At 43.6% G+C, this 25046-nt stretch overlaps 1 protein-coding gene across 2 annotated transcripts; it reads left to right on the plus strand.

The window, feature by feature from the left end:
• Positions 1-24312, plus strand: LOC119215714 (neuronal tyrosine-phosphorylated phosphoinositide-3-kinase adapter 1). 2 transcript variants are annotated; one of them, XM_037468102.2, is made up of 8 exons: positions 1-93; positions 13323-13567; positions 16845-16904; positions 17513-17874; positions 17954-19699; positions 19792-20034; positions 20957-21063; positions 21643-24312. In XM_037468102.2, exons 2-8 carry the CDS (start codon positions 13380-13382, stop codon positions 22072-22074), a joined length of 3138 nt encoding a protein of 1045 aa, XP_037323999.1. In that variant the 5' UTR covers positions 1-93; positions 13323-13379; the 3' UTR covers positions 22075-24312. The 2 variants fall into 2 exon arrangements, with proteins under 2 accessions (XP_037323999.1, XP_037324000.1); XM_037468103.2 differs by having other exon boundaries at positions 17576-17874.
• The last annotated feature ends 734 nt before the right edge of the window (positions 24313-25046 follow it).

The following is a 25046-nucleotide window of genomic DNA, read 5'->3' on the forward strand; positions in this document are numbered from 1 at the left end:
TTTTTTTTTTTTTTTACGAGCACCGGGCAACTGGATATCGGCACGGCCTGCCTCTCTCTCTGCGCCAGCCACAGGCTCTGCCCCGTCACCGAGGTAAGGCATCACACCTTTTTGTCGACACGGATGTTTCGCTCCGTAAATCGCCGCAACGTTTGCAAACAGCGCGCGGCGCGCGCGGCCAGCTGTCACGGGCGGGACGCGCCGCCTGCCGTACTGGCAGCCGGGGATGGGACGCTGTGTTGCGGTGGGGGCGCGCGGCGGGGCCCCGCGGTGGCATTTCACGGGCGAATTTCAACCAACACAAGGTTGACAGCGAGCCGCTGCGTGCTCACGAGCCAAATGGTTCAACCTTGAAGGCTCCCCAAGCCCACGAGGGTGGATGTAAGGCCTGCGTTTTAGCCCACCTCCACCACCCCCCCCCAAAAAATACAGAAGAGATGGGAAGATATGGAAAGACCGCCGAGCGACGTGCAACCCACGACCCTTAACTTAACACTTCGTGATAAGACCGTACAAATATTTCACCAGAAAAACCCTGCGCGAGCTGAGGCGTGCACGGCGTTTTTCGTGAAAAACCCCAGCAGAGCCTCATTCGGCAAGTTCGTGATGGAAAACATCTGAATTTTTATGTTATATATACATATATATTATGAATGTTTACGGATAATACGGCGCATATAGCAAAGTGGTGGTGTGTGTATGTGTGTGCGCGCGCGTGCGTGTGTTTGTGCGCAGCCAGGTGAGGATGTGTCGGCGCGTCTTTCAGGTGCAGGAGAGGCGTCTGGATGGCGGGAGCCAAGATCAACACATGTGGTCTTAAAAGACAAAAAAACCCCCATCAACTGATAAACGTGAACTGTTGCCGTATCCGAACTAAGAGCCCCGTGGTCCGACGGGGTCGAGGGGTCGTGAATTAAACGTGAAAATAAGTCAACACTGATTTTCCCCCTTTTTTTCCGGGCGTGACTGCCACTGAAAACCAGCGTTCTTCTTCTTCTTCTTCTTCTTCTCCACCCCCCCCCTTAAGAGAAATGCCAGTAAGGAGTATTCATTAGTCTGCTAATAGGAAAGCGTTTCTTATTATTTCTGTACCTGGCTGGTTCTAATCTCTCTTCCCATGTGTCTTGGAAGAATGAGAGGACGTTCTTGACGTGACATTTTATATGTTTTATTGATGCTTAGTTTGAAAATCATATAGGATGTCTTGGGAACCTTAAAAAGACGGGGTGCAGATATTCCTAAACCCCAAGTCTGACTGAATATCCCCAACATTCCACTATAAATGTAAAAATAGTACGATGTTTCTTCTTTAGGGAGGAGGCTCCAGCATGTTGGTTACTTCCACACCTGCCTGACATTGAACTGAAATATAGAATTCACTCCTGCTCGACCTTGGAGCCAAATGGCTCCAATGGGCTCACAGATACACATCAACAGAATTGCACATGTGACTGTCTCTCTGTTTGGTTTGTGCACTCCCTGGTACAAACAGAGGAGAGCAGGGATGTTTCAGAGCAGCTGTGTATTCGGGGTCAGTGAGTGCAGGCTCTGAGCCACATACACTGTGCAGTGTGTCTTGAATGCAGAGAGAAAACCCCGAGCTCGCTAACTGTCGTTGCTCGCTTGACGGTTCCTGGTTATCACCAGAAATGTGATAATACAAAACAACTGTGTGGAAACAAATTAATACATTTCTTTGGGAACCCTCAAATTTTCCTTTATGGAAATTAGGCAGAGCTTGTGATGTATTATAGAAATTGTGATTATAGAAATAATAAAAACGGACTCTGGCTACATTTGAGCTTTACTTTGTAAAGTGGTTGATTCAGTCGCTCTCATCGGCAGTGCACATTATTCCTGATTCCAAAAACCATGAGTAATTCAGTTTGGAGTTGATCACACAACTATACTGGACGTAGAGAGGGCGAAGGAAGGCCCACACGGGGCAGGGAGGAGAGGAATTGATGAGCAGCACAGGTGTCAGATGCTGACATTTTAAACCCATCTCGAGTCGAGTGGATACCCCTGTCTGGGTGAGCGGTAATGGATTTTGTTTCTATTGTTGTATCCTTGGAGCACCCAAACAGATTGTTTTGCTAGTGTTTGAACCGTAGCAGCTCAATAGGTTGGTAAAAGGAATAATACTGCCGCCTGTGCAGCTCTTTCAAAATGCTCACCACAGTACGGGGGTTTAGCTTTGCTTCAGTGTGAATTGTTTCTTTCTGAAGGGGGGAGCAGGTTCTCCTCCACTTGGGGTCTCACCATCTTCATTCTCTCAGCTCTGTCAAAGGGACATGGCATCAGAAATGAACGAGAAAGTTTACCATTGCAGCACGTGATCGTTGTGAGTGACTGCTATCATTTGAGAAATTAAGGGTTTGTAAACTTAAACGCCAAAGTTTTCCGTGATCTTCAATGGTGACATTTCAGGTTATTTGGTCTGAGAAGTTATTAAGTTTGTTTGCTATGAGATTAATTTATATCTCAGAGGCAGTTAATGCCCCTAGTGGTTTTGTTTATCCCATCACTCTGCTTCACTTGCCCTGTGTACTTTCATGCTGAGTAAATAACAGCCCAGTGGATGTGATTGAATAGCCCATTAGAGCAGAAAGGATTAGTCAATTAATTGAATTGTTTATTGACAACAAAAGACGTTTGTTAATGTAACTTTGGGGTCAGTGTGGCCGTGCCTGGCACATTCTCCTCAATTCTTAAATGTGACAGATCAAGCACACGATGAATCAGAGGAGTCATCTTCTGCAGCCCGACAGCCAGGTCAAACCTCTTCTGACAATATTTCTGGCCTTAGTTTTGAGATCTGCACCGGTATCCTTGTAGCTCCATATGTCTGTTTACATGTCTGCTCAGAGAGGATAGCAACTGTTGAGATGAGACTCTGGGACTCTGGGAGTCTGAATTTTGTGTTGTTCCTTTTCACGTGTGTAGAAGTTGGCTTCTATCTAAGGATTTCTATTATTATTATTATTATTATGGAGACGCTGACATGTTTCGTTTATTCAATCAGCAGCCGAGTCAATCAATTGATAAAGCGCAAGACTTCTGTGATTGGGGCTTTATATCACTATTGAATTTCCTTGTATACAAAACATAAATACATCTTCTAAGTAGAAAGGTTGATTACAAAGCTGAAGTGCGCTTTTATTTCTCAAAGCTAAGAATATCGCATTCAAAGGTGGAAAAGTGTCAAAGTGGTGCTAAAAGACCTGCAAGGGCCGTGTTGTAAAAGAGTGAAATCTAACCCAGCAATTATCTCCTATTCAGTCACATTTAGACTGGATCCTACACTTCCCATCATGCACCGCAAATCTCTTTGTTGGATGCTCCTTATTCGGTAAACCACATGCTCACAGGTTGTAACGTCTGTGTGTCATGGAGTTTTGCAAGATTAAGTTTAGAAAACCCGGGGGACATCAGTGTGACATCATCAGGGTTTTTTTTGTCAGAGTTAACAAAGCTCCTCAAAAGATACCTGTTTTCACAAAATGAAAAATGTTGGATTACCACTTTAATCCAAAACCGTCACAAATGGAGGTCAGAATGATTTAATTACATAAACGACCTTTTTGTATTGGATATTAATAAGAATTTGTTGCAATGGTATCGGTACCGCAGTTTCTTTTGGATCATTCTTCTTTTGGAACTTTTTCCTGCACTTTACTCAGTCACAGTATTATTGTTATTATGAGTTATGAATAAAATGCCTACGTAAAGGTTCTCGCCAGTGGCCCTTAGCACTGCCCTGGGCACAAATCCTGCCCTGGACATTGTTAGATGTCATCCGGCTTTGTCTTCTGTCTCTCCCGGCCTCGTTACTCAAACAGGCTGTCCAGTAAAAAGAGGGAGAATAACATAATTGAATCGTTAGTCCTTTTCAGCTGCATCTTCCCCTCTCAGCTCCTACTCTCTCTAAACGGATATTGTGAAGCCATACACATTTTCTGCACTCCTTTGGAAAATCGTTATAATTTTTTTATTGTCTTATAGCCTTATGTTTTTTGTGTGATGCATTGGATACAGATCGTTCAATATTGTAAATAGACTTTCACAGCACCCACTACAAATGGCCGCTGACCTCTCTGCGCTTATTGTGGGGCCGATGTGGTTGGCTCGCTGGGTGCTCGGCACTTTACAATTCCTACATGCGTGTTCCTTGTCTGTCCCCTGTCTGATCGGATGTCTGCGATGTAAATGGCCGAATGAAACGCTCCCTTCTGAATGTCTTCTTTCTGGATTGGACGCATCTCACGGCATCCTTTGTTCATTGCAATGTGTTGTCAAGACTAATAGTGTGTGGCAATGATTTCCTTGAGGCAAATCAGATTTGTTAATTTTCCCTCCGTTTTCCTGTCATTAAACCTTTTCAAGACATTTTGCGTGGTGCCACACAAAATAAATAGTTAGGAACCTACAGTTACTCCTCTTTTATACAGAGGTCTCAAGCCATGCAAATCACCCGTTTATCTGTATCTTCCACATGGGTAAACATACGTATTTGGGAGGGAAAGCAATTATTTTAAAATATGTTTGTGTGCCATTTGTATTATTATTTTTTTTATCAAGGAGCCCTGAGCCAAATTATTTCAACATCATTATGTGAAACAGTAATTGGCAAGTTATAGAATTACTAGCTGATCATGGTGGCCCTATTTTAAATTATACATGTTTCCGCAAACACAGCGTGTCCAAAGTGGTTTCTTGTGGAAACGTCCCTTTTCTTATTAATATGCTGAATTTTATGCCAAAGACCTTCAAAAGACCTTGTATATTGTTCACCTAATCATTGGGAGTCAGTTACACGTAATCTTTCTGGCCGACGTGCAGAGCAAACTGTGAAAATGTATGTTTCACAAACATGGTCGTCCTGACATGTCATTGCAAACACGGATGTGAAATTGATGTGGAGCATAATATGACGTATGACGTCCTTTGTTGTCTTTCCATCCCGAGACGGCGACCTACCGGTCTCACTAAAGTTTCTTCCCTTTTTTCCCCCCATTGAAGGTTTATTTTTTATTTTTTGGGGAGTTTCTCCTGTGCCGATGTGAGGGTTTCGGGTGTGCACAGACTGTAAAGCCTTCTGAGGCAAATTTGTAATTTGCGATTTTGGACTACACAAGATAAACAGAATTGAATTAAATTGAATCGCACCAGCAATTCATTGTTACATTTGTAAAGGTCACTGGCAAAAACTCAGGCTTTTAACAACCAAGTGTAAAATAGGTGAGCATACACAGGGACTTCAGAAATGCAAATCTGATTGCAGGGCAACTTAAGTATGTGCTGTAAATATCAATCTTCATTTTTACTGAAAAGAATCCCAGCTGATAGGTGGCAGCAAAAGGAACCCCAACATCTTCTATCTGCATAGCATACTTCATGTATATGGCCAACCATCTGCTTTAAGTGTTTTTATTGCATTTCTGAAAAATAAAAGCTCTATGATGGGTTCTAGAAAAGTGAAATTTGAAAGATTTATTTCAAAATGGTCGTTTTTCTACACAATTACAGACAAATTACCAGTGCTATTTCAGAGCATTGCACCAACAGCACTGGTGCATCAAAACAGTGCCATGGTTTCAGTTAGTGGGCAAGACTGTCAGTGCAGCAAACAGGAGGAATGAGTAATAATTGCTTGTGAGACCCTGAGCTGAAAACCTGCCAATCAACTAGCCTGTACATTTATACCACTTTCTTTCTTTTTAGCATTTGAGTACAGACCCTCAAAATGCTCTCAGACATGTCTGACTTACTGATTCTCCCTTTTTAAAAGGGATTTTATTCATACGTAAAAGAGGAAAAGAAAAACCAGAGATGGCAGCTTGTATGCTTTACCAGCGAGGAGTCACTAAAATTCCTTATTTTCTAAATCTACGTGCATCCAAACGTATTCTCTGAGTTGCTGCCATGTTGGTGAACACTGTGGGGTGCAAACAACTGGGCCACAAGAGACATTATTTGTATGTTATGAGATGAATGAGTGGGAGAGCTTTTCTGTGTGGGTGTGCGTGTGTGCGTGTATGTATGCGTGTGTGTGTGTGTGTGTGCGTGAGTGTGTGTGTGTGTGTGTGCCCAACCTACGCCATGACTCGCTTATCGGGGGATTGTGAGCACGAGGAGTGGGATGATTCGTTGTAAGACCACTTGTGGCCTAAACCTGGCTTTGCTGATCACACCAACGCTGCGGCTCCATCTTTTGCTCAGAGGACAGGCAGCATGTTCATTATAATCAACGCAACGTATTGGGCCAAGTCATTTTATTCCATCTTTCTTTACAGCATTTGATTTTTAGATAGCAATTACCCAAGCCTACTTGTCCAGTTTGCAATACTCAGCATCTCTTTAAATAATGCTTTGCAAACAAGACTTAAGTAAGGAATCTAACAATGTAAGATCAGAGATACGAGAGATACAAATTATACATCACATGTTCAGCTGATCCCTTTTTTGATTTGGGCAAGAGGGCTTTGCTTAATTGTTGCTGAATAGTTTATGAGGTTTGTCTTGTTGGGGCAGGTACAGCCTGAAGCGCCAAGAGCTGTCGTGTTTTTAGCTGCTTTCTTTTATTTGATCGGTGAATCAAATCGTAAATCCGCTTCAGCTTTGGTTCAAGCCTGTTTGTTTTATTATCCATGTTGTTGTTTAGAGCATCAGAGTGGACAAGACACTTCCTACTTTCTTAATAATTCATTGAGAAATAAATTAGTTTTTTATGTATACATGTATATTATTTTAATTACTATATACTCCCAAAAATACAGGGAGGCAGGCGATATTACTGGGTAATCCACATTGAAAATAAGTCAGATCTTGGTGAGAGAGGGATGCTGGCTCATTGAAGCATGTGCAGCTGCAGAGTGGAGCTGCTCCCCTCATGCACGAGCGCGAGCATGGAGGGTTTTCTTCAGTACTCACTCCTTTTCCCTGCAGCACTATACCTCACAGTCTGGGTTTGAGCAGCCAAATATAAAGAGCAAACTAAATAGAGAGAATTCCTCTTTGTATATGGTTTTCTGTAATGGGATGGACAGGGGAGTTTGCAACACTGCTGGAAAAGGTCTCTGAAGGAACCCAGCAGAAAAAGCTCCAACACGGTGATTTTGCTCCTGCTGAACGCACTCTTCTCCTCATTTCAGCAATCTTGATTCCTTCTTTTTATTTCCCTCCTCGTTGGTGCTTTTTTTTCCCTCGAACCCTTTGAACCTGAAATGAGTGCAAAAGACACACAGTTTCAATGAAGACTGGTTCAGCGGTGGATGAAGGCTTTCAGTTGTGTAATCCATGTTCATGTGTGCTAAGTGCAGTGGGTCACCTTGGTTACTGCAGATTCTAGAAAAAAATATGGAGGAAAGAGCAAACTGAGGAGGGAAATGGTAATCGGGAGGTCATTCATTGACCGTCTCTCTTTTACCAGAGATGTTGAGTAGTAGTGCATTTTGATTTCAGTTGGTAGCAGTTTTAACTCTGAAACTGCAGCTTTTCACAATTTTAACTAACAATCCACATTGTACATATTTTTACTTATGCACACACAATAATTGATTCATTTGTTGTCAGGAAAGGTGCAAAGTTTAGGAAAACACTGAGCATCTCCGCCCGTTTGTTGAGGCTCAAGGCTGTGTATCTTGGTAGCACAGGGTAAGGGGGAACAAGGAAAAGCTTTTTGTCGGGTATTTTTGGTTGCAGTTCATGAAAATTTTAACGCTCGCTCAAGTTGTACAACGTTAATGTGGTGGAATTCAATGAGTGGGAAGCGTTTTGGGCATGTATATTTAATATAAGTCCCCAAAAAATGGTGTAACATGCCGTTGCGGTTCTATTTTTTCCACTTGGCCTTAGGTAGAAGAAGAAAACAAAATACTAAGGATATTTATTTTTTTATTTCATGACCAAAACATCACAACCAGGTCAAGCAATTTAGCGAAATTCCTCTACGCCTCTCATTTGCCTTCCATTCCTGCCCTGGAGAGATACATCATCCTCTACATCCTCCTCCTCCTCCTCCTCCTCCTCCTCATACTGTCCATTCTCAGACAGGCATCAGCCAGAGGCATGTCCCAATACAATATTGTAGAGCGTTCAGCACACAACAGCAGCACTTGAAGAGGAGAAGACAAGTTGAGGCTATGCTAAAGCATTAAAGAGCCCCACATAACCCGAGGATGAAGAAAATGACTCCTGGTTTAGTGATGCACAATGAGGGAATTATTTAAATAATCTAATTTTCCTTCTTACCACAGACACACATTAGAAATTCATATTAAATAGGCTCAAAGTGCAAAGAAATAAATCTGCTCACAGGTTTTTTCTTCTCCCATATTTTAAAATCACACAAATATTATGTGCCTGCTGAGCACATGGGAATATCAAGAATATGAACAATTTAGAGTAGATTGGAGGAGCGTCCCAGAGCAGGCAAAGGTGAGGAAAACAGGCTCTTGTGGTAACAATTGCAAACAGAAATATATCAAGCGGGTTCTACCTCAGGTGACTGTTTTGTTGTTCGGGAGGGTGGGGATGATTTGGTCCTGGCCAGTGTGCAAGAACTCACAAAGCAATAGACGTTGCTCGAAAAGGTTTTGTGGCCAGCAGGTCAATCTGTTAGAGCTTTCCCCCGGATTTTCGTTTCAAGGCTGAGATGTCTCAATGTCTGCATGTTGAATCTGCTGTCAGAGGATTGCAACATCCAGTGTGCCCCACTGCATCGCTTTCCAACCGCTTACCTGCTCTTTGGGAGGAGGTACATGTGCAAAGGTATATTTGATTAGGTTTGCACGGCCAGACTCAGCATATGGACAGGCTAAAAAATATGTTAATCAAACATAGTATTTGTAATATAGGCTAATAAAACAGAACATTTAGAAGAAAATTGTTTGGTTGATTGCGCCAAATTGATTTAAAACATTTCTGACAGGGACCGCATCTGTTTGTACCTTGTCAGCACAAGTTAACTTTAGGATTCTGTACCGGTCTTTGTCACTTTGTCGGAGAGGAATGATTAAATAGCTTTGTGATACACGCTTAAAACTTAATTATTGCATATAGTTAGATTCAACAATCAATTCACAAGTAGGTGCAGTAAATATGATGCTAGAGCCTGCAGCCTCTTATCTAGGCCGGTACCTTAGTCACATCAAAGGTTGCAAACATCACTTTTCTCTGGAACTCATAAACGTAGTTATTATATGTTAGTTACTAATTACATTTAATGCATATATATCATCAGCATGGCCAGGTTACCATTACCCATGATCACAGTCCCCAAGATGTGCTTATAAGAGCTTGGAATAAATCAGCTATGCGTTTGAATGTGAAAAAGTAAAGGCCAACCAGATGTTCGTATACGGAGGAAGGAAATGAATCCCCTACGGACCTTTTTTCCCCAGCCCTGTTCAATATGTATCTTGTGAAAACAGTTTTAGCTTGGCCGACCGTTAAATGGTAATGATCTGACGGCTCAGCTCTATATGAATGTTTGATAGAGGAAAATAAAGATTGCACAAAATTGGCTGCTAATATTTTAACAACTGGTTTATGTACTCACTTAGCCTCCGTTTCGTTCAGACTATCCAACAGCACATGTGGAAGTCAGTGTTCGACATGAAAAACGTTAGCGTTCGTCTGTATATCCGTTTTTTGAGGGGAACCTGGGGCTCCTGTTTCAGTATTAGAGTCCTAGTTAATTATCCAAGCTCACATTAATGTCTTTTTCACTTCAAGGCCCTCTTTACTGCTGTGATAACAAATGAAATATTACTGTGCTGCGAAAATATATACCTGATTTTTATGCTTAATAACTGGCTTCCCATCACCACACTTTCAGCTGAAGTAAGAGGAGTTATTTAACTGACAAAAAATGTAATGAATTTTAAAGCAATCAATGAAAATAGCAGGTTATTGTGTGTATTTGTCTGATTGCGTTTTACTTCTTTTGCCTGAAGAGCAGAGTGAGAGTGTGCAGCATGCAGCTCAGTATGTCAGGTTGCAGCAAGGTTGTATGGTTGCTATTGGAAACAGATGCTTTCTCCATTTAAGATACACAAAATATGTTGTTTCAGGTACGAATGAAGCCGCAGTGAAGATTAACCCTGGGACCATCACATATGACTGACATAGGCTGACGTCCGTCTTTGTTGCATATTCAGTGGTTAAGAAAAAGATGCATGGCTGACAGTGTTGCTAGGAGACCACACACAGCGATGAGTGTGAGAGGCTTGATTTCACCTCCCTCCCCCATTCTTGTAGTCTGGCTGCCTTTCACTGTGTTTCTATCTTCTCTTCTCTTCCTCCATTTGCTTATTCCCTTCAACCAATCCTCAGTATCTCCTTCCATCAGCCTGTCTGGAGTTTTACGTTTTCTGTCTAATCATATTTATCTTTAGCCCAGTTGATCCCTCTGCGACTCTCCATTTATTGGCTTCCCCATTTTTCACTTGCCCCCTCCCGTCTCTCCCTCCTGCTATTCCCTCCTCCTCTCTTGCTGCTCATTCTTCTCTTGAACGTTTCGCTCCCGCTTCCTCTCCGCCTCTCTCATCCTCTCTCTCTGTTTGTTTCTCCGGCGGGACTGCAGCATTGTGTCTGGCTGAAGTGCGGCTGTGTACATGGATGCGCAGATATAACATATGTACCAAATCTTGTGTTTTTAGAAGTACAGATCTCACGTAATTGATGGTTGTACACATTTCTGGACACACAAAATCCTACTGATTTCTCCCTTACTCACTGTCACATATTTAGTTACAAAGTTATTTTGTCCTTGGAGTTCAGACGCCAAGGGAAGCATTCCTAGTCGTCCTAGGACTATGACAATGCAGGCAAAAGAGGACGACTTCAATTATGAACAAGAGGTTCTGTACTATCTGCCCTCTATTCAAGCAGCTTTGGTTATCTTATCAAAGAGTTATTTGCCCTCAAAAATGGTGGCAGGTTGTTGTTTGCAAAATATCTGGCTTTAAAACCACTCTCTCTGTGGATTTCTGCGAAAAATAAAGAGGATTATGTCCGCCAAAGTGATTAAATGTGTATTTTGAATATGCCTCGTAGAAATATTGCCCTTTTAAGTGAAGGCCAGGTCAGGGCTGTGATGTGTCCCTCCACCCTGCAGTGCTACTGTCTCGCTCCCAGTGAGGTGCAGCAACACTACAGGGCCACTTGCTGAGGTGGATGCTGGAGGGCAGAGGGTTACAGCAAAAAAATGCAACTCCAAAAAGATTTCAGACATAGGCAAAACCTTCATGTTTCTATCTGAACATCTAATTTTGACACCCAGAGACTTCAAATGTTTTGCACTTTCCAGTTTTCTGTTGATAATAATCAGAACTCCTTCCATCTGGAACTCACTCAGTTGCTTAGCATTACCGCGTCACTCACCCTGTGCGTGCAGACTCATTCAGCAAGTTTGGCAGATTTGAGTTTGTGTGATCTGGTTGCTCATGTGCATGAATGAGTATTCTGCAGTGTTGCATGCAGATCTAGTTTACTGAGTCTTGGTTCCATTTGCCTTCTGGATCAAATGAGAGGAATCCAAGCGACTCTTGACCCTGCAGATGCTCCTTAAACAACTTGCCAAATGCTCTGAATTCACTAGGTATTCAAAGTGACCTCTGCGATTGACCCCGGGCAACCTATGTGATGGCACTGCGCATTGTGTTGGTCTGTTCGAGAGTCTGATTAGAAAAGCCTGTGTGCAGTCGTAGGATGAAGTTCCCCAGCTGCTTTCAGTTCCGCTAGGTGCACACCAACCTTTGGCATGCACCGCGGCAGTTGCAGGCCTGCCCTCTCAGCGGCCAGATCCTCGAAACCCAAATCAAAAGCCCAACCTACAGTCGCAGCTCCTTAACCTAATTAGCATTGAGTCAGCAAGCAGCGGCAGCAGTCGGGGTCCTGGTGAGGGCTGTGTGATACAAGAATAGCAGTAGCCACGCTGACACACTGGATGACACACTGGGCCTGTGACAAAGGAATCACACACAGCTACACGGCTCAACATGCCGTCTGGACCAGATGACGGCTCCTGATGCTCTCGCTGTATTTCGTTTTTGTCTTTATAGGGGGGAATTCTTGAGATATTGTTCGTACAGTGAAGATGTTGTGCTATTGGTGGTGATTGCGGTTGAAGTGCTCCTAAATATGTACGGAACTTGGCAAGTATAAATGCTATGTCCGTTTTTTACTTTCCTTTTCGTGCTAAACTGGATTCACTTTTATTGTGTTATGTTTAGAATCCACAATTGTAATTTAAAAAGTAAGATAATATGTAACCGAAAACCTGGCAATGTGTTATTAAAATTAACAAAAACTATTTTGGAAACACAATTACATTACATGTCATTTAGCTGATGCTTTTATCCAGAGCGACTTACAATTCAATCATAGAGATACAAACTCAGAAGAACAAGTAACAAGAAAGTACAATTTTCATCAATTTAAGTGCTACAATATGTTAGTTAGTTAGGGTTGTTAGTTTGTTAGTGTTTTACTCAATGTATAGTCTAAAGAGGTGTGTCTTGAGTTTTCGGCGGAAGATGTAAAGTAAAACAATAAATGAAGCTTAACTTAATGAATCTGACTGTGACTGACTCAGTGTTGTGCACCAGCAATGCTGTTGCCAGAAGCATCGCTGATGATGCTGTCCACCCCTAAAAGAAGCAGCCGAACTCTGTAGACATTTATGATGGAAAAACCCTGAAAACATGCGTCACGCTGACCGATGCGCTTTTCTTAGCCAATTGCGTTGCACACTCCTACTCCCCAACGTGGAAACACCATTGGGCCCTCCGATATCTGCCCCACAACAGGCCTGTCTTCTCTCGGGGTGAGCGTGAGTAGGAAGCTGTGCATGCGCCACATATGACAAACCCCATTACTGTCTGGCCACCAGACAGGCTTAGCTAGGCCATCCCGGGGCCTGCAGCCAGAGATGCTCCGCAGCTGAGTTACCATGCTTACTCAAATATTCATAACTGGATAATAAAAGTATAAATAGTTTTCATGTGATACACTAGGGGTTGGTGTAAACAAAATTGCAACCTCCATTATCATGCATCACTGTGTCTCTGCTCTGAAGGCTGCCAGTTGGAGTAATGGGCCGGATGGTTTGCTATGACACGGTGAGCATGACAAGCTATGACTTCCCTAAAGTTCTGCCAGTAATATGGGTCGGATCATTTGGGTTGCGTTGTGCGTCGCCCCATCTCGAAGTAATCGCTGTCAAACTTGTCAGTGTGCAAGTAGGCTGTGAAGCAATGGAAACATGTTTTAATAATTAATGAACTCAAATGTTGCGCTTGTGTCTTCTTGTTCAGGTCCATTGGAGGAAGCTGTTACCATACGTCCTGCTCTCCCGTGTCTTCCTCTATACCATGAGCTCTGGCTCTGCCCAGGATGTGGCCGTCGAGCATTTCCTGCGTGACATAGAGAGGCGCAGCAAGCGGCTACACTGCGCTGTGATAGGCTGCGAGGAGGAGCGACCCCGCAGCGACATGAATCTGCTGTATCGCAAGAGCCGATTGGACTGGAGGCAAAGGGACCAAGAGGGAAGTAAAAAGAGGTGAGAGGATGAGCTCACGGGAGCTTTGCATATATGGGATTACATTAGGGTTCAGTTTAGTTTAGAAATAAACCTCTTAGCCCGCAGGAATGAGTTTAGTTTCAGAATCTTGATTCCAGGTTCATAAAGTCACAGGGGTTTGCCTGAAAAGTCCTGGACAAATTTGCACAGCAAAACTTCCTAATGAACTTAGTGTTCTTTAAATGAGTTAAACCACTATAATGTCATCTGAAATGGCATAGGGCAAAAAGGGGGCCCAACCGATGAGAGGAGAGAGGGAACATCCAGGACATTTTGACACATTTTGTTTAGAAGCGCCTCTTTCTGACTCACAGCAATAATTGGAGACCCTCGTGTTGGCAGCAGAGATCAACCCCAATGGCAGCATCAGGCCAGTGCAGGTGTAGGGAAGCAAGTAGGACAGCGGGACACGATGAGCGATGAAAGCAGAGCCAAGCTTTGCCCGAGCAGCCGAGGTGAGAAGCGGGACATGACTAGTGATGATTAGGAACAGGGCAGGGTCAGGGGGGTGGAAACCACACAGCGAGCGAAGGATGAAAAGCCGAATGGACTGCGGAGCTGATGGGAGGAGGGGGAGAGGGGTGGGGGGCAACACAAGAAAAAGTATGAAGGGCACTGGGAGACAGTTTGAGACCTCGAGGCCCTCAGGAGAGATTTTAAGAAGCAGACACGGCTGTGGAGAAAGTGAGTTGTAAATAGGTGAGTTTCAATATGATTTGTAAAAATAGAGTTTCTTATGGCGCTAATACAGGCCGACAGACGTTTCCCCCTTGTGACAAAAAAACCTTGCTGCCAGCTGAGGTTTCATTTATTCTTGCACAAACTAATGAGACCTGTATGATGGACAGATATGTGTCTGGAAAGAAGGCCCTAAGTTATGACTCCAGTTTTCTATATAACATTTGATCTTCAATAGTTTTGGATTTGGATATACAGTATATATATATATTTTTTTTTCTTCATTTGTATCAACTCATCAACCTGAATTGGAATCTCTACTGAATTGCCAACGATATATTGATATAAACAGTCTGTTATGTCCCTTTTATAGATACATCAAACTCAGAAAGAGAGGCCTTTGTTATCTATTACATCTTAAGCCCAGTGTTCAAAGCACATTCAGTCCTTAAAAAACACCGTCTGAATGATTCCGGCTCATTCAGTTCTGTTATGAATACAATCTGTTTCAGCTGTCATGGCAACCAAATGTGAATGTATTCCTTATTCTGTCAGTGTGTCCCCATAAACCAAAAAAAATGTTTTTTGTCACATGAATAAAGCACTTGAAAGTCAAAGTCAAGTTCTAAGAAGTCTGGAGTTTCAGGCAGACAAACAAAAGCATTCATTTTTGAAAATCATCAACAACGTGTTATTCATTGTGAACATACAGTAAAGATGAATGGAAAAAGTATTTTGGTTTGGCTGCTATAGGGGCACCTACTGAGGCGCCTGTGTGTGTGTATCACAGGATGAGCAAAGACTGCAATCACACTCTCATAAGTATCAGTAGACATATCTTGTGCTTTATTCCTTTGAGTTAAGCCAAACGGCAGTTTCACTTTTTTATGTAATCTTAAGAAATCATATTAGTTCAAAACCACGCTAGAGACAACCCATAAGTTAAGGCAATTAATTTAAGTGTCGTACATTGTTTAAAACATGTCAGTAAAGTGCAAAAGAATGAGGACGCTACACACACAGCTGCTTAACCTTAACCCATCAGAAACTTTAACGAGACACAATTTAACTGCTCTGATTTGCCCTCCAACCAGATTGGATGTTCTCAAAGATAATTTCTTTTCCTTTTTTTTTAAAGATAATCTCATTCAGCTGTTTAAACATAACCCATTCTTAAACTCTGCTCCAAAAAGGTAAATTAGAAACAGGACAGTAGCAGCTAGGGGCAGAATGATCTCAACTAGGATTCCTTCAGCAGAAGCTTCATCACCACAGTATTTAAAGCATTTGGGAATATCTCACAAGTTCAAGGGTCTGTCCAAAGATAAATCTGCCAAAGGTGTCTTTCAAAAGGCAACTGATGATCAGCAGTGGCATTGTTTCTCTTGAATAAAATGATATGGAGATACATCATATGAATGCAGACGGATCATTTACCAATTTGGAAATTGGCAAAACCAAGGCAGAAGAAGAAAAACGCTTTATTTATGATTTAAAAAGCAATCAGATCCAACCAGTAATTAAAAAAGATTCTACACTGTCCTTAATTCTCTATCCGTTGTTTTCAGTTAAAAAATGTACCGGAGCCAAAAAACATTGTTCTTAATGTAGATGCTAAGTGTTTTGTCTGCTCTGGGCTAATTCTGGCCATGTAGTATCTGTGCCGATTGTGAGGTGTGACACGTGAATCTCCACAGGCCTTGAAGGGCACAAACATACTTGTAAAGATGCAAGCACACTTTGTCGCCCCACGAAACACACAAGGGCACCATTTCCAGCACTGCACGTGCACTGCCTCACACAGATATTTGAGGTGGGAGCAAACAGGAGCCTCTGTGTCCTCGCTGGTGAGCAGCCTCCGTTCTGCTTCTGCTGCTTTCAATGTTGACGCCAAATTGTAAGCTCCAATTGTATTCTCCTGTGCTTCACTGCCTCAAAGGGATGGCAAAGGATCTAAAAGAGAGAGCTGCGTGACCCACAGTCATGTGTCGCCATTACGTACAATAATGTATCACTTAGACACTGAATAATTGTGCATTTGAGCTGTTTAATTCCACACTCAGGAGCAATATTTATCAAAGCCTCAAATGTATAAACACAGATGTGGTATTCCAGATGTGCTCCCTGTGGCTCGAGATCTGATCAACACCAACCTGGAATAAGAATCAGCCTGATTTAGCTGTGATTCTTTTTTCTCCCTTGTTATGTTACTTCCACCATGGGCATTCTTTTCTCTCCTGTAACATTTTGTGTAAGTACAGTAGCTACACACTAGTCTTGTTAATGAAGACGACGTTTCACAGGGAAAATGAATTTAACCTGAAGGAGTTGGCTTAAAGGCCTGGGACGTTTGTTGTTGTGCTGCAGAGCGAGGCGTCACAACAACACCCCGGCATTGCAGCACAGCGACGGGGTCATCATGAGCCATTTTGTGAAGCTTTAGGGAACTCTGTATTGTTAATTACTGTTTTAGCTTGAAGCCTGAACTGTGCATGACTTCAGCAACTTGGCACAATTGGTTCATAGTTTGAAAATATTTTGCCTAATTAATGGTTTTGTGTCATTTTGTCTTTTTCAGGGGGACAAAAATAAAGGATAATAACAAGTATCTGGATTCTTTGGTGGCAATGGAAAAAAGGTACATCATTCATTTTATTTGATCCACAGCAAGTAAAGTAAATAATGGAATTCCACCTTTGGATCAGTTTTGGTCTAAAAGCAGCATTGTTGGGTCTGATTTCTCTCTTTGTCGGTTTCATTTAGTGTTACACAGGACCTCATATCATTGATGATTTCAAACAAACTATCAAATACAAGAAAGTCACAACTGTTCCCATGGAAACAGATGAAATGCTTTTGCATGAGAGAAGGCGTGGGCTGGCTGAAGATATAAAGAAATAGTAAATTCCAGCAGTGTAGTTTACACATTGAGTACCATGTTTTTGATGGGGGAATTGATTTCCTAATTGAAAATGTTTGAGGAGGAAGCAGCTGTGGAGGAATTCAGATGATAGATATGTGAATGCAAAAGATGGAGGAGCCTCCAGGGCTTTCTCTTTGCAGTGAAAGCCCTGCGGGCATTTCCTTATTGCTAAGGCAATCTTTGAAGTCCAAAGAGAGAGTGAGGAAAGAGGGAGGTCAGTATAAAGGCTGGTACATGAATGTTTTTACACTTAACTATGATTTCCCCCTCAATCAATATTTTCTCCTATGCACTTTTTCCCCAACCTCATTTCCAAACTGCAGCTCGAATCAGAACGACCCCTCAGCCACTGTTGGCAAAGTTAGAGACTTAGCTTCTTTCCGCAGGCACTTCCGGATGGGTTTCATGACCATGCCGGCCTCCCAGGACCTGTCTCCTCACTCTTGTGCCTCCGCCATGGCGCCGCGCTCGCAGTCCTGCCATGCTGTAGGTGCTGGGGACACAAGTCTGGAAAATGGAGACGACCCTGACACCCAATCCCAACACTGTGGCCGTTGCCCCCCGACCAAACCCAAGCGTCACCCTAGCACTCGCCTCAGCTCTTCTGACGGCAGGGGACTTATTGACATGCCGCCGCTTCTCGCGTCCTCTCACTCACAGACCAAACACTCAGAGAAGAAAAATGGTAAGCAGTGTTTTCAGGTGCCTTTCTGCCCATTGAAAAATACCTTTTTTTTCAGTAATCACTTCAATTTCTCCTACAGCCATGAAGAAGTCGGACTCTGGAGAGATCGGAGGAAAGAAGGTGCCTCCTTTAAAGCCCAAGAGGAGTCCTAGCACCCAGCTTACCTTTGATTCTCTCCCTCCACGCGTGCCTCATTCTGCCACATCCTTGCCTTTCCAGGCAGCAGACTCTCAGATTCAGACAAGGGACGGGGATGATGAGCCGGTCTATATAGAGATGGTGGGCCAAGTGTTCACTAGAGACAGCCAGACAGCCACCCCCCACCCTGTCACACCTGTGGCTACCACGCCTGACTCTGACTCAGACCAGAGTGAAGCCATCTATGAGGAGATGAAATACCCACAGCAGGAGAACAGAGAGTCCCACAGACACCTCCCTCACAAACACGAGAAACTGAAAAACTCTAAACACTTCCATGTCACCCCTTCGTCCTCGAGCAGCTCCTCCTCTCTGCCACGGCCCTCCTCTTCCTCTCCTTCCTACTCCAAATCCAAAGCTACCGTGTCAATATCCCATTCGTCTCCTCTGCCTTCCTCTGCATCCTCCACCCCTGTTCCCCAGGTCCTCTCCACCAGTCCGCACACTCCACGAGCTCCTACTCCATACCTGCTGCAAGGGACTAAATCCGAGTCAGAGTCCAACACGAAGATCCCGGCCCCTTTCCCCAATCTTCTACAACACCGGCCCCCGCTGCTTGCCTTCCCTCAGCCGGCAGCCGCCTCCAGCGGGGTCGGGGTGCAAAACAAGTCGGCGTCTGCTAAAATGGGAACTCAAACATCAAGCGTGACAACTCAAGCCAGCGCCTCCTCCTCAACTTGTTCGAATGTTCCCTCGTCGCTGTCAGGCTCCAAGGAGTCAGGAGGAAGCTCATCCCAGCAGGACAAAAACAGCAGGGACGCTCAGTGGGGCCCTGCGCCCGGACTGAGGGCCAGGAGCCACTCCACACCTTTGCCGCCCTCCTCCAAATCCACCTCCCCTTTCTCCCATCACCACCACCACCACCCTCACCATCGGCCCTCGCACTACCACCACTATCGCAAGCCGGAGAGAGGGGACTCCCCCGCTCCCCTCAAGAGCAGTTCTCAGAACCAGGCCACCGTCCAGACCCAAACCTCAAGTACAGGCAGGGAGGGCAAGTCTGTGAGCTTCCTCTTGAAGTCCGACAAAGGAGAGAGGGATAAGGACAGAGACAAGGACAGGGACCGAGACAAAGAGCGGGACCGGGACAGAGATAGGGATAGGGGTAGAGACAGGGACAGGGAGAAAGACAGGGACAGAGATAGGGACAAGGACAGGGACAGAGAAAGGGATCGGGATAGGGACGGAGGGCCGTACTCCTTACAGTTGGACCACGCCCCCTCCACGTCCAAAAGCAGCAGCAGCTCAACCCCTACACCTTTGTCCTCATCCCAGCGTCCTCACTCGCGCCCCCATCTCCGCTCTCACACTCCTCACGGCCTGCCGGCGTACAAGCCTCCCTCCTCGGACAGCCCCCTGTTGTGGACCTACCCTTCCGGGGGCTTCCGGAGACCTCCGGCTTACGAGAGCCTGCGAGGAAGCTCTCAGACACCATCCCTGCAACAGCCTTCAAGTCTTACTGGTGTAGGCGAGGGTTCAATCAAGAGCAACGGAGGGTCTTCGTCCCTCCATTCTAAAGTTGGCTTTATGCCCTGGGACGACTGTGCCAGCTTAGCCGCAGATGAGGGATCTTACTGGCCTATGCAGAGGAAGTTGTCCTTCAGCCACGGCAGCAGAGAGACAGAGAGTAAGTCAGAAATTCATTTGAACACAATACGTTGATCCCGTGTTGAAAAAAGGAATTTTTAAACATTCATTCTGTTTCCTCCCACGTCTCAGAGGACGAAGGTCGTGCGTGGAACGGAAGTGCTGATGCCCTACTGAGGATGGATAAGGAGGACCTTGGAATGGGGTCCCGAGGAGGCCAATCCGGCATACCAGTCCACTTCAGCAGTGCCACCAGCAGGGCGCTGGGTCACACTGAGTCCGTGGCTGGTGTAGACAGCAGCCCGGGTTTCAGAGCCCTGCCCAGAGTTGGTCTGCCTCTTCCCTGCCAGACTTTCCCTGCCTGTCGCAACGGAGGTGAGTAAACACTTAGTGTTCAGAATGGTTTTGTCACAGCCTCTAGCCACAACGTATTATTTAGAATGGAGCTTGCTTGCGGAATTACGTGGGGATTCCTCTGCTGTGGTATAGTTCTTAAACTGGAAATAATCAGGGACTTCTTCCTCTCCTCTCATGTGACTGTCACAGAAAGCTAACAGCTATGCCTACATTGCATCGTCTTGCACTGAAGTTAGCCTTGAAGCGCTGGCTGTCTGTAGCAATTTCTTTTCATCAGCACTCAAGGCCTTTCCCTAGAAACAAAGACATGCACTTTGAGAATCGTTGCAATACTTACCTTGATGCAGAGCCAATAAAATACATGTTTCACGTATATATACAGGCCCTTAATTCAGCATGCACAAACATGACTGTTGATTACAATCAACATTGTGTCAAACATTAATCTATAAGGTAATTAATTAATTTTGTTTCGTGGCATGAACAGATAACATGATATTGCAGGTTCAGAGAGAGACAGTGCAAACTCCACCGTCTGTCTGCAAGCCATCAATTCAGTTTCACTGACTACATATTAAATATACATTCAGTGTTGAACTTGTTTTTTCGAAGATTTATTCAAGATCATATGTGAAACGGCAGATTAGGATCACTACCAAAATGTAATTCTGTGTTCCTGTTACATTACATTGAAAGGAAATCTTTTATAAGATAAAGAGATATTCAGCAAAGAATTGAACATTGACAGAGTGATGCAGGAACAAATGTCTGTGTGGAATAGCTGTCTGCTAGTTTGAAGTATCAGGAGCACACAATGAACAAAAGCTCTGTCTGAACTAGCGTGAGTGTAGTTCAACATTCACAGCGCTTTGTGATTATGAAAAGTTATATCCCTGTGTTCTCACTACGGGAAAATATTGTGAATTTTGCTTGTTTACAGAAGTGGGGCGGCTGGGCCGCTCCTCCTCTGCTGCTGGAGTGAGACAGGTGGGTGGAGGAGACGTCCAGAGACAGAGCAGCCTCCCAGCGCGAGAAGCCCTGAATCAGGTTAATATATAGCACCCAGCCGTATAACTTTAGACTCTTATTAACTTTGTTCACCATAAATTTGTGACAAATGAATATGGGTCTAATTATTACTCTCCTTCCTGCTGGAGACAGTGCTTCTGCCAATCTATTTATAGCTAGTAGATATGCCCACTGAGCAGAATAAGCCTCTGGCCTAACTCAAAAGAATGAGAGATGCAAAGGTATATTACGTAGGCTGATTCGTAATTAGAAAACGTGAGGATAAGAGAAAATGCTGTCCTGTGTGTTGGAGTGATGAGCTGCAGTCTTCTAGCAGCACATTTTGCCCAGATTCCAGCTGCATAGCAAGTGCTGACGCAGTTTGAGTGTGCTGCAGCGCCTGCCTTCATGCGGCTGGTTGACCCTCCCTCCGCCCGTAATAGATGAAGCAGCGCTGCATCCTCGTGGCTTCTAGAGAAACTGCACCTTTATTCTACATGTAGTAGAATTGGTTGCACTGCAGACATCACTGCAGTAAAAATGCACGTTAAATAGTAAATACTATACCATGAAAAGAAATACTATATTAATTCATCTACATTTTTCCATTGCTTTCAGCTGCATGGTCTGGCCCAGCCTCAAGTGCCCTGCAGCCCCAGCAGTCCCAGTGTGTCTCGGCAGCAGCAGCAGCTTCAGCTCCACCAGCAGCAGCTGCAGTTAAAGCAGCAGCTCCAGCAGCTTCAGCAACAGCACCACCTGCAGTTGCAGTTCCAGCAGCTCGCCCAGCTGGCACAGGGACAGCCTGCTGTCAGCGGGGGCACCACCCTGTCCGCAACGCAGAGCCAGAGAGACGGTAAGCTGCTGGAAGTCATTGAGCGTAAACGCTGCCTGTGCAAAGAGATCAAGGCCCACAGGCGCCCTGACAAAAGCCTGTGCAAGCAGGACAGCATGCCCATCCTCCCCAGCTGGAGACGGACGCCTGAGCCTCGTAAGACTGGCACGCCACCCTGCCAGAGGCCGCAGGCCGTCGTGTGGGACACAGCTATCTGAGGTGGGAAGGCAGGCCTGCGAGTACAGGACTGAGGGTGAGAGGAGATGGAGCGAAGATGGTTGAACAATTGATAAGAGAGAAGAGTAAAAGGGGATCAGTAACAACCACGGATGAACGAGAGAGGTTTGCTGTCGTCGTGGGAGCAGCTGATCCTCGACATTAATTGAGGATAACTGGAAACCCTGAACTCATTTGGTAAAAAATAAATGAAAAATAAACACAAAAAAAAGACTTTTAAAAGAGGTGAAAAAAGGAGGTATTACAATAAGACAAAATGAATCTCTTAGCCGGGTGATTTCTACTTGCTCTGTACTATGTCCTTCTCAATGTGTTCTAATTGCCAATGATTTGTCTTGCCACGAAACACCAGTATTGCCACAAAATGAAGACGCCGTCATAAAAATGGGTGGGATGTTTATTGTCAAATTGATATTGCCAAATTTCCTCATGACTACTTAGGATATTAAGGGATCATATATTTTCTCCAAAAAAAAGGTTGCCCAACTTGCATAGAAACTACTTTACAGATGAGAAGAGACAGGACTCGTTGATAAGTTATTGAAGTGTTTCTTGAAATCGTGAATGCTTATGAAATGTCTTGGTATCAATAGATTGTCATTGTGGATGCAAATAATCATCACTGAGGAGTAAAAGCTACCTACTGTATCTGTTTGCATATTTGTAATGTAAATCTATTTACTTTCTCAACGTTTCTGCAATTTTATAGCAATATGCTCCGGACGCTGGAGCAACATAATTAAAAACTTGTGTCAACTAGCCTAACATACATATCCAAGACTTGAATAAGTCATATTTACTGTGTCAGTCTCTGCATGTCATAATAGACATACAGCATTGTAAAATAATATGTGTAGAGATGATCATGTCAGACTTTTACATACAGCAGTTCTTCACTATGATAACACGTGGTTGTGTAAAAAGTTGAATACGTCACTTGGGGGTATATCGTTAGAAAAGGCGGTGCAGTCTGGCCAAATATAGACCCAGATCAATGGTACAAAACGTCATCACCCATGCTTGTCCACAGTTGCACATTAGTGATCGTTCCACCACACAGAAAAACAAGCAATGACACCCATCAACACAGACTGTACAATATGGTGCAACTGATAAGACTGTGAGTATTGATCACCTCAAACAGAATGCTGGAACAATCTGCACAAAACATGGTATACGCTTAGGAGAAATTAAACCCTAATGTATTGTAAATAGATATGTACAACTGTATTGAAAATGTAGCAATTATTTCCATTATCATACTAATCAATACATATTATGTAGCATATACTGTATAAACATAACTTTGTTCACTTGTTTTTTCTAAAAGAATTAAGTACTTTATCTGCTGCAGCCAGTCCATGCATTACTTATAGTTCGACTAATAAACAGTAAGCCCACTAAAGAAAGGAATGGTCCAACAGTTGTTCATTTAAATGTATGCAAGACTCCCTTTAAGCTGTGCTATTGTTTTATTTAAACCCCTTTTTTCTACACTCATTTTTATTTGTGTACAGATTTCAACAGCTCGTTGTCTTGACATTTTGAATACTTTGCTGCTATCTTGAACTACTGGTGTTGTTCATTCAACTAATGACAAACATTATTAATATAGTGGTTATTGTTACATATTTGTTTTATTTCTGAAAGCCACGTGAAATGAAGTTTGTACCTTGAAGAGTGAGCCCTTCTGTAATAGTATTAAGACACTTGAATGTCTCTTGGTTGTTGTCGTTTTATGATAGTTAGCACCAAGCTGTACAGTACACCCAGTGAAAAGAAGACCTATCTACATGTTTGAGAGTCACTGATTGGCCTTTTGTTTTAATTCCCACCTGCTTGTGTTTTAGGGTCCAGGTATTTCATGCTTACTGAGTCCATTTTCAAACAAACACAGGTCAGGGAGAAGGAAAATGGGCAAGTGCAATGCATGCAGAGATTTCTTACACTAAAAATGTCCCAATGGTACTGAGTAATGTCAATTCAATCAACTTACTATGATTCCTTTTCACAGACTGATATGGAACCCTAGGTATCATTTCCAAAGTAGTTTTCAGAAACTGTTGGTTTTGTGTGTCTTCTAAAACAGTGGCCATTATATCAGCGCCATACTATATTGATATGGTAAGATACGGTGTACCTTGGAAATCACTGTAGTGCTATATTTGCATTGATATATTGTCATTAAAAATACATTTTATATAATGAACTTTACACAACTAACAGGATTTGTGCATGTTTTCATGGCTTGTGATGTTTTATGGTGGGGAAGTGGACAATTAGGTCCTACTGCACTTCTGCAGCAAGGGCTGCACCACCTTCTGTGTCCATGTGATGGCGCTACTTCCACTCTGCTGCTGGTGTGTCTACACGAGCAACACTACAGTCACTGGTCCACTAAAGCCAGGGGTGTCCAAACTTTTTGTCCCGAGGGCCATATACAGAAAAATATACAAAGGACTGGCCCACTCACTAGATGTGAGGTATACTGCCTCACTTCTTATGCACTAATATTGGAAAAATCTATCAAATGCAGGAAAATTACTTTTGATAATTGAACATGTTTTTGTAGATTTTCAAGGTTGGCAGGTTATTATCTCAGTGAGTCTCAGATTGGATCTTAGGGTGCTGATCCCCCTTCATTGTCCTGTTTGAAGAGACAAGAAGAGAAATAGGTGATGTGGATATTTCAAGCTTAATACACAAATAAATGATTGGGATTGTTAACACATTAACTAACGTTTACTTAATAAATTCAGTCAATTAAATAATTGGGATTATTGACAAATGAAAACTGTGTGTTTTTATTTGAGCACGTTAGTGTTGCACTTGCTTTGGTCCGAAGGTTAGGAGTCAGTTTGGTGGTTGAGATGCGAAGGACGTCACGGAGATGCTGTCGGTCTTTCTGGTCCTCAGTCTGCTTTTGTTCAGCGTTAACACAGAGAATGTCTGT

This window comes from Pungitius pungitius, chromosome 16 (assembly GCF_949316345.1).
Source record: "Pungitius pungitius chromosome 16, fPunPun2.1, whole genome shotgun sequence".
Lineage (NCBI taxonomy): Eukaryota > Metazoa > Chordata > Actinopteri > Perciformes > Gasterosteidae > Pungitius > Pungitius pungitius.

Coding starts and splice junctions, on each gene's coding strand:
- LOC119215714 (XM_037468102.2), top strand. CDS start 13,380: ATGAGCTCTGGCTCTGCCCAGGATGTGGCCGTCGAGCATTTCCTGCGT. Junction 19,700..19,791: donor CGGCAGCAGAGAGACAGAGA/GTAAGTCAGAAA, acceptor CCCACGTCTCAG/AGGACGAAGGTCGTGCGTGG. Junction 20,035..20,956: donor CCCTGCCTGTCGCAACGGAG/GTGAGTAAACAC, acceptor GCTTGTTTACAG/AAGTGGGGCGGCTGGGCCGC.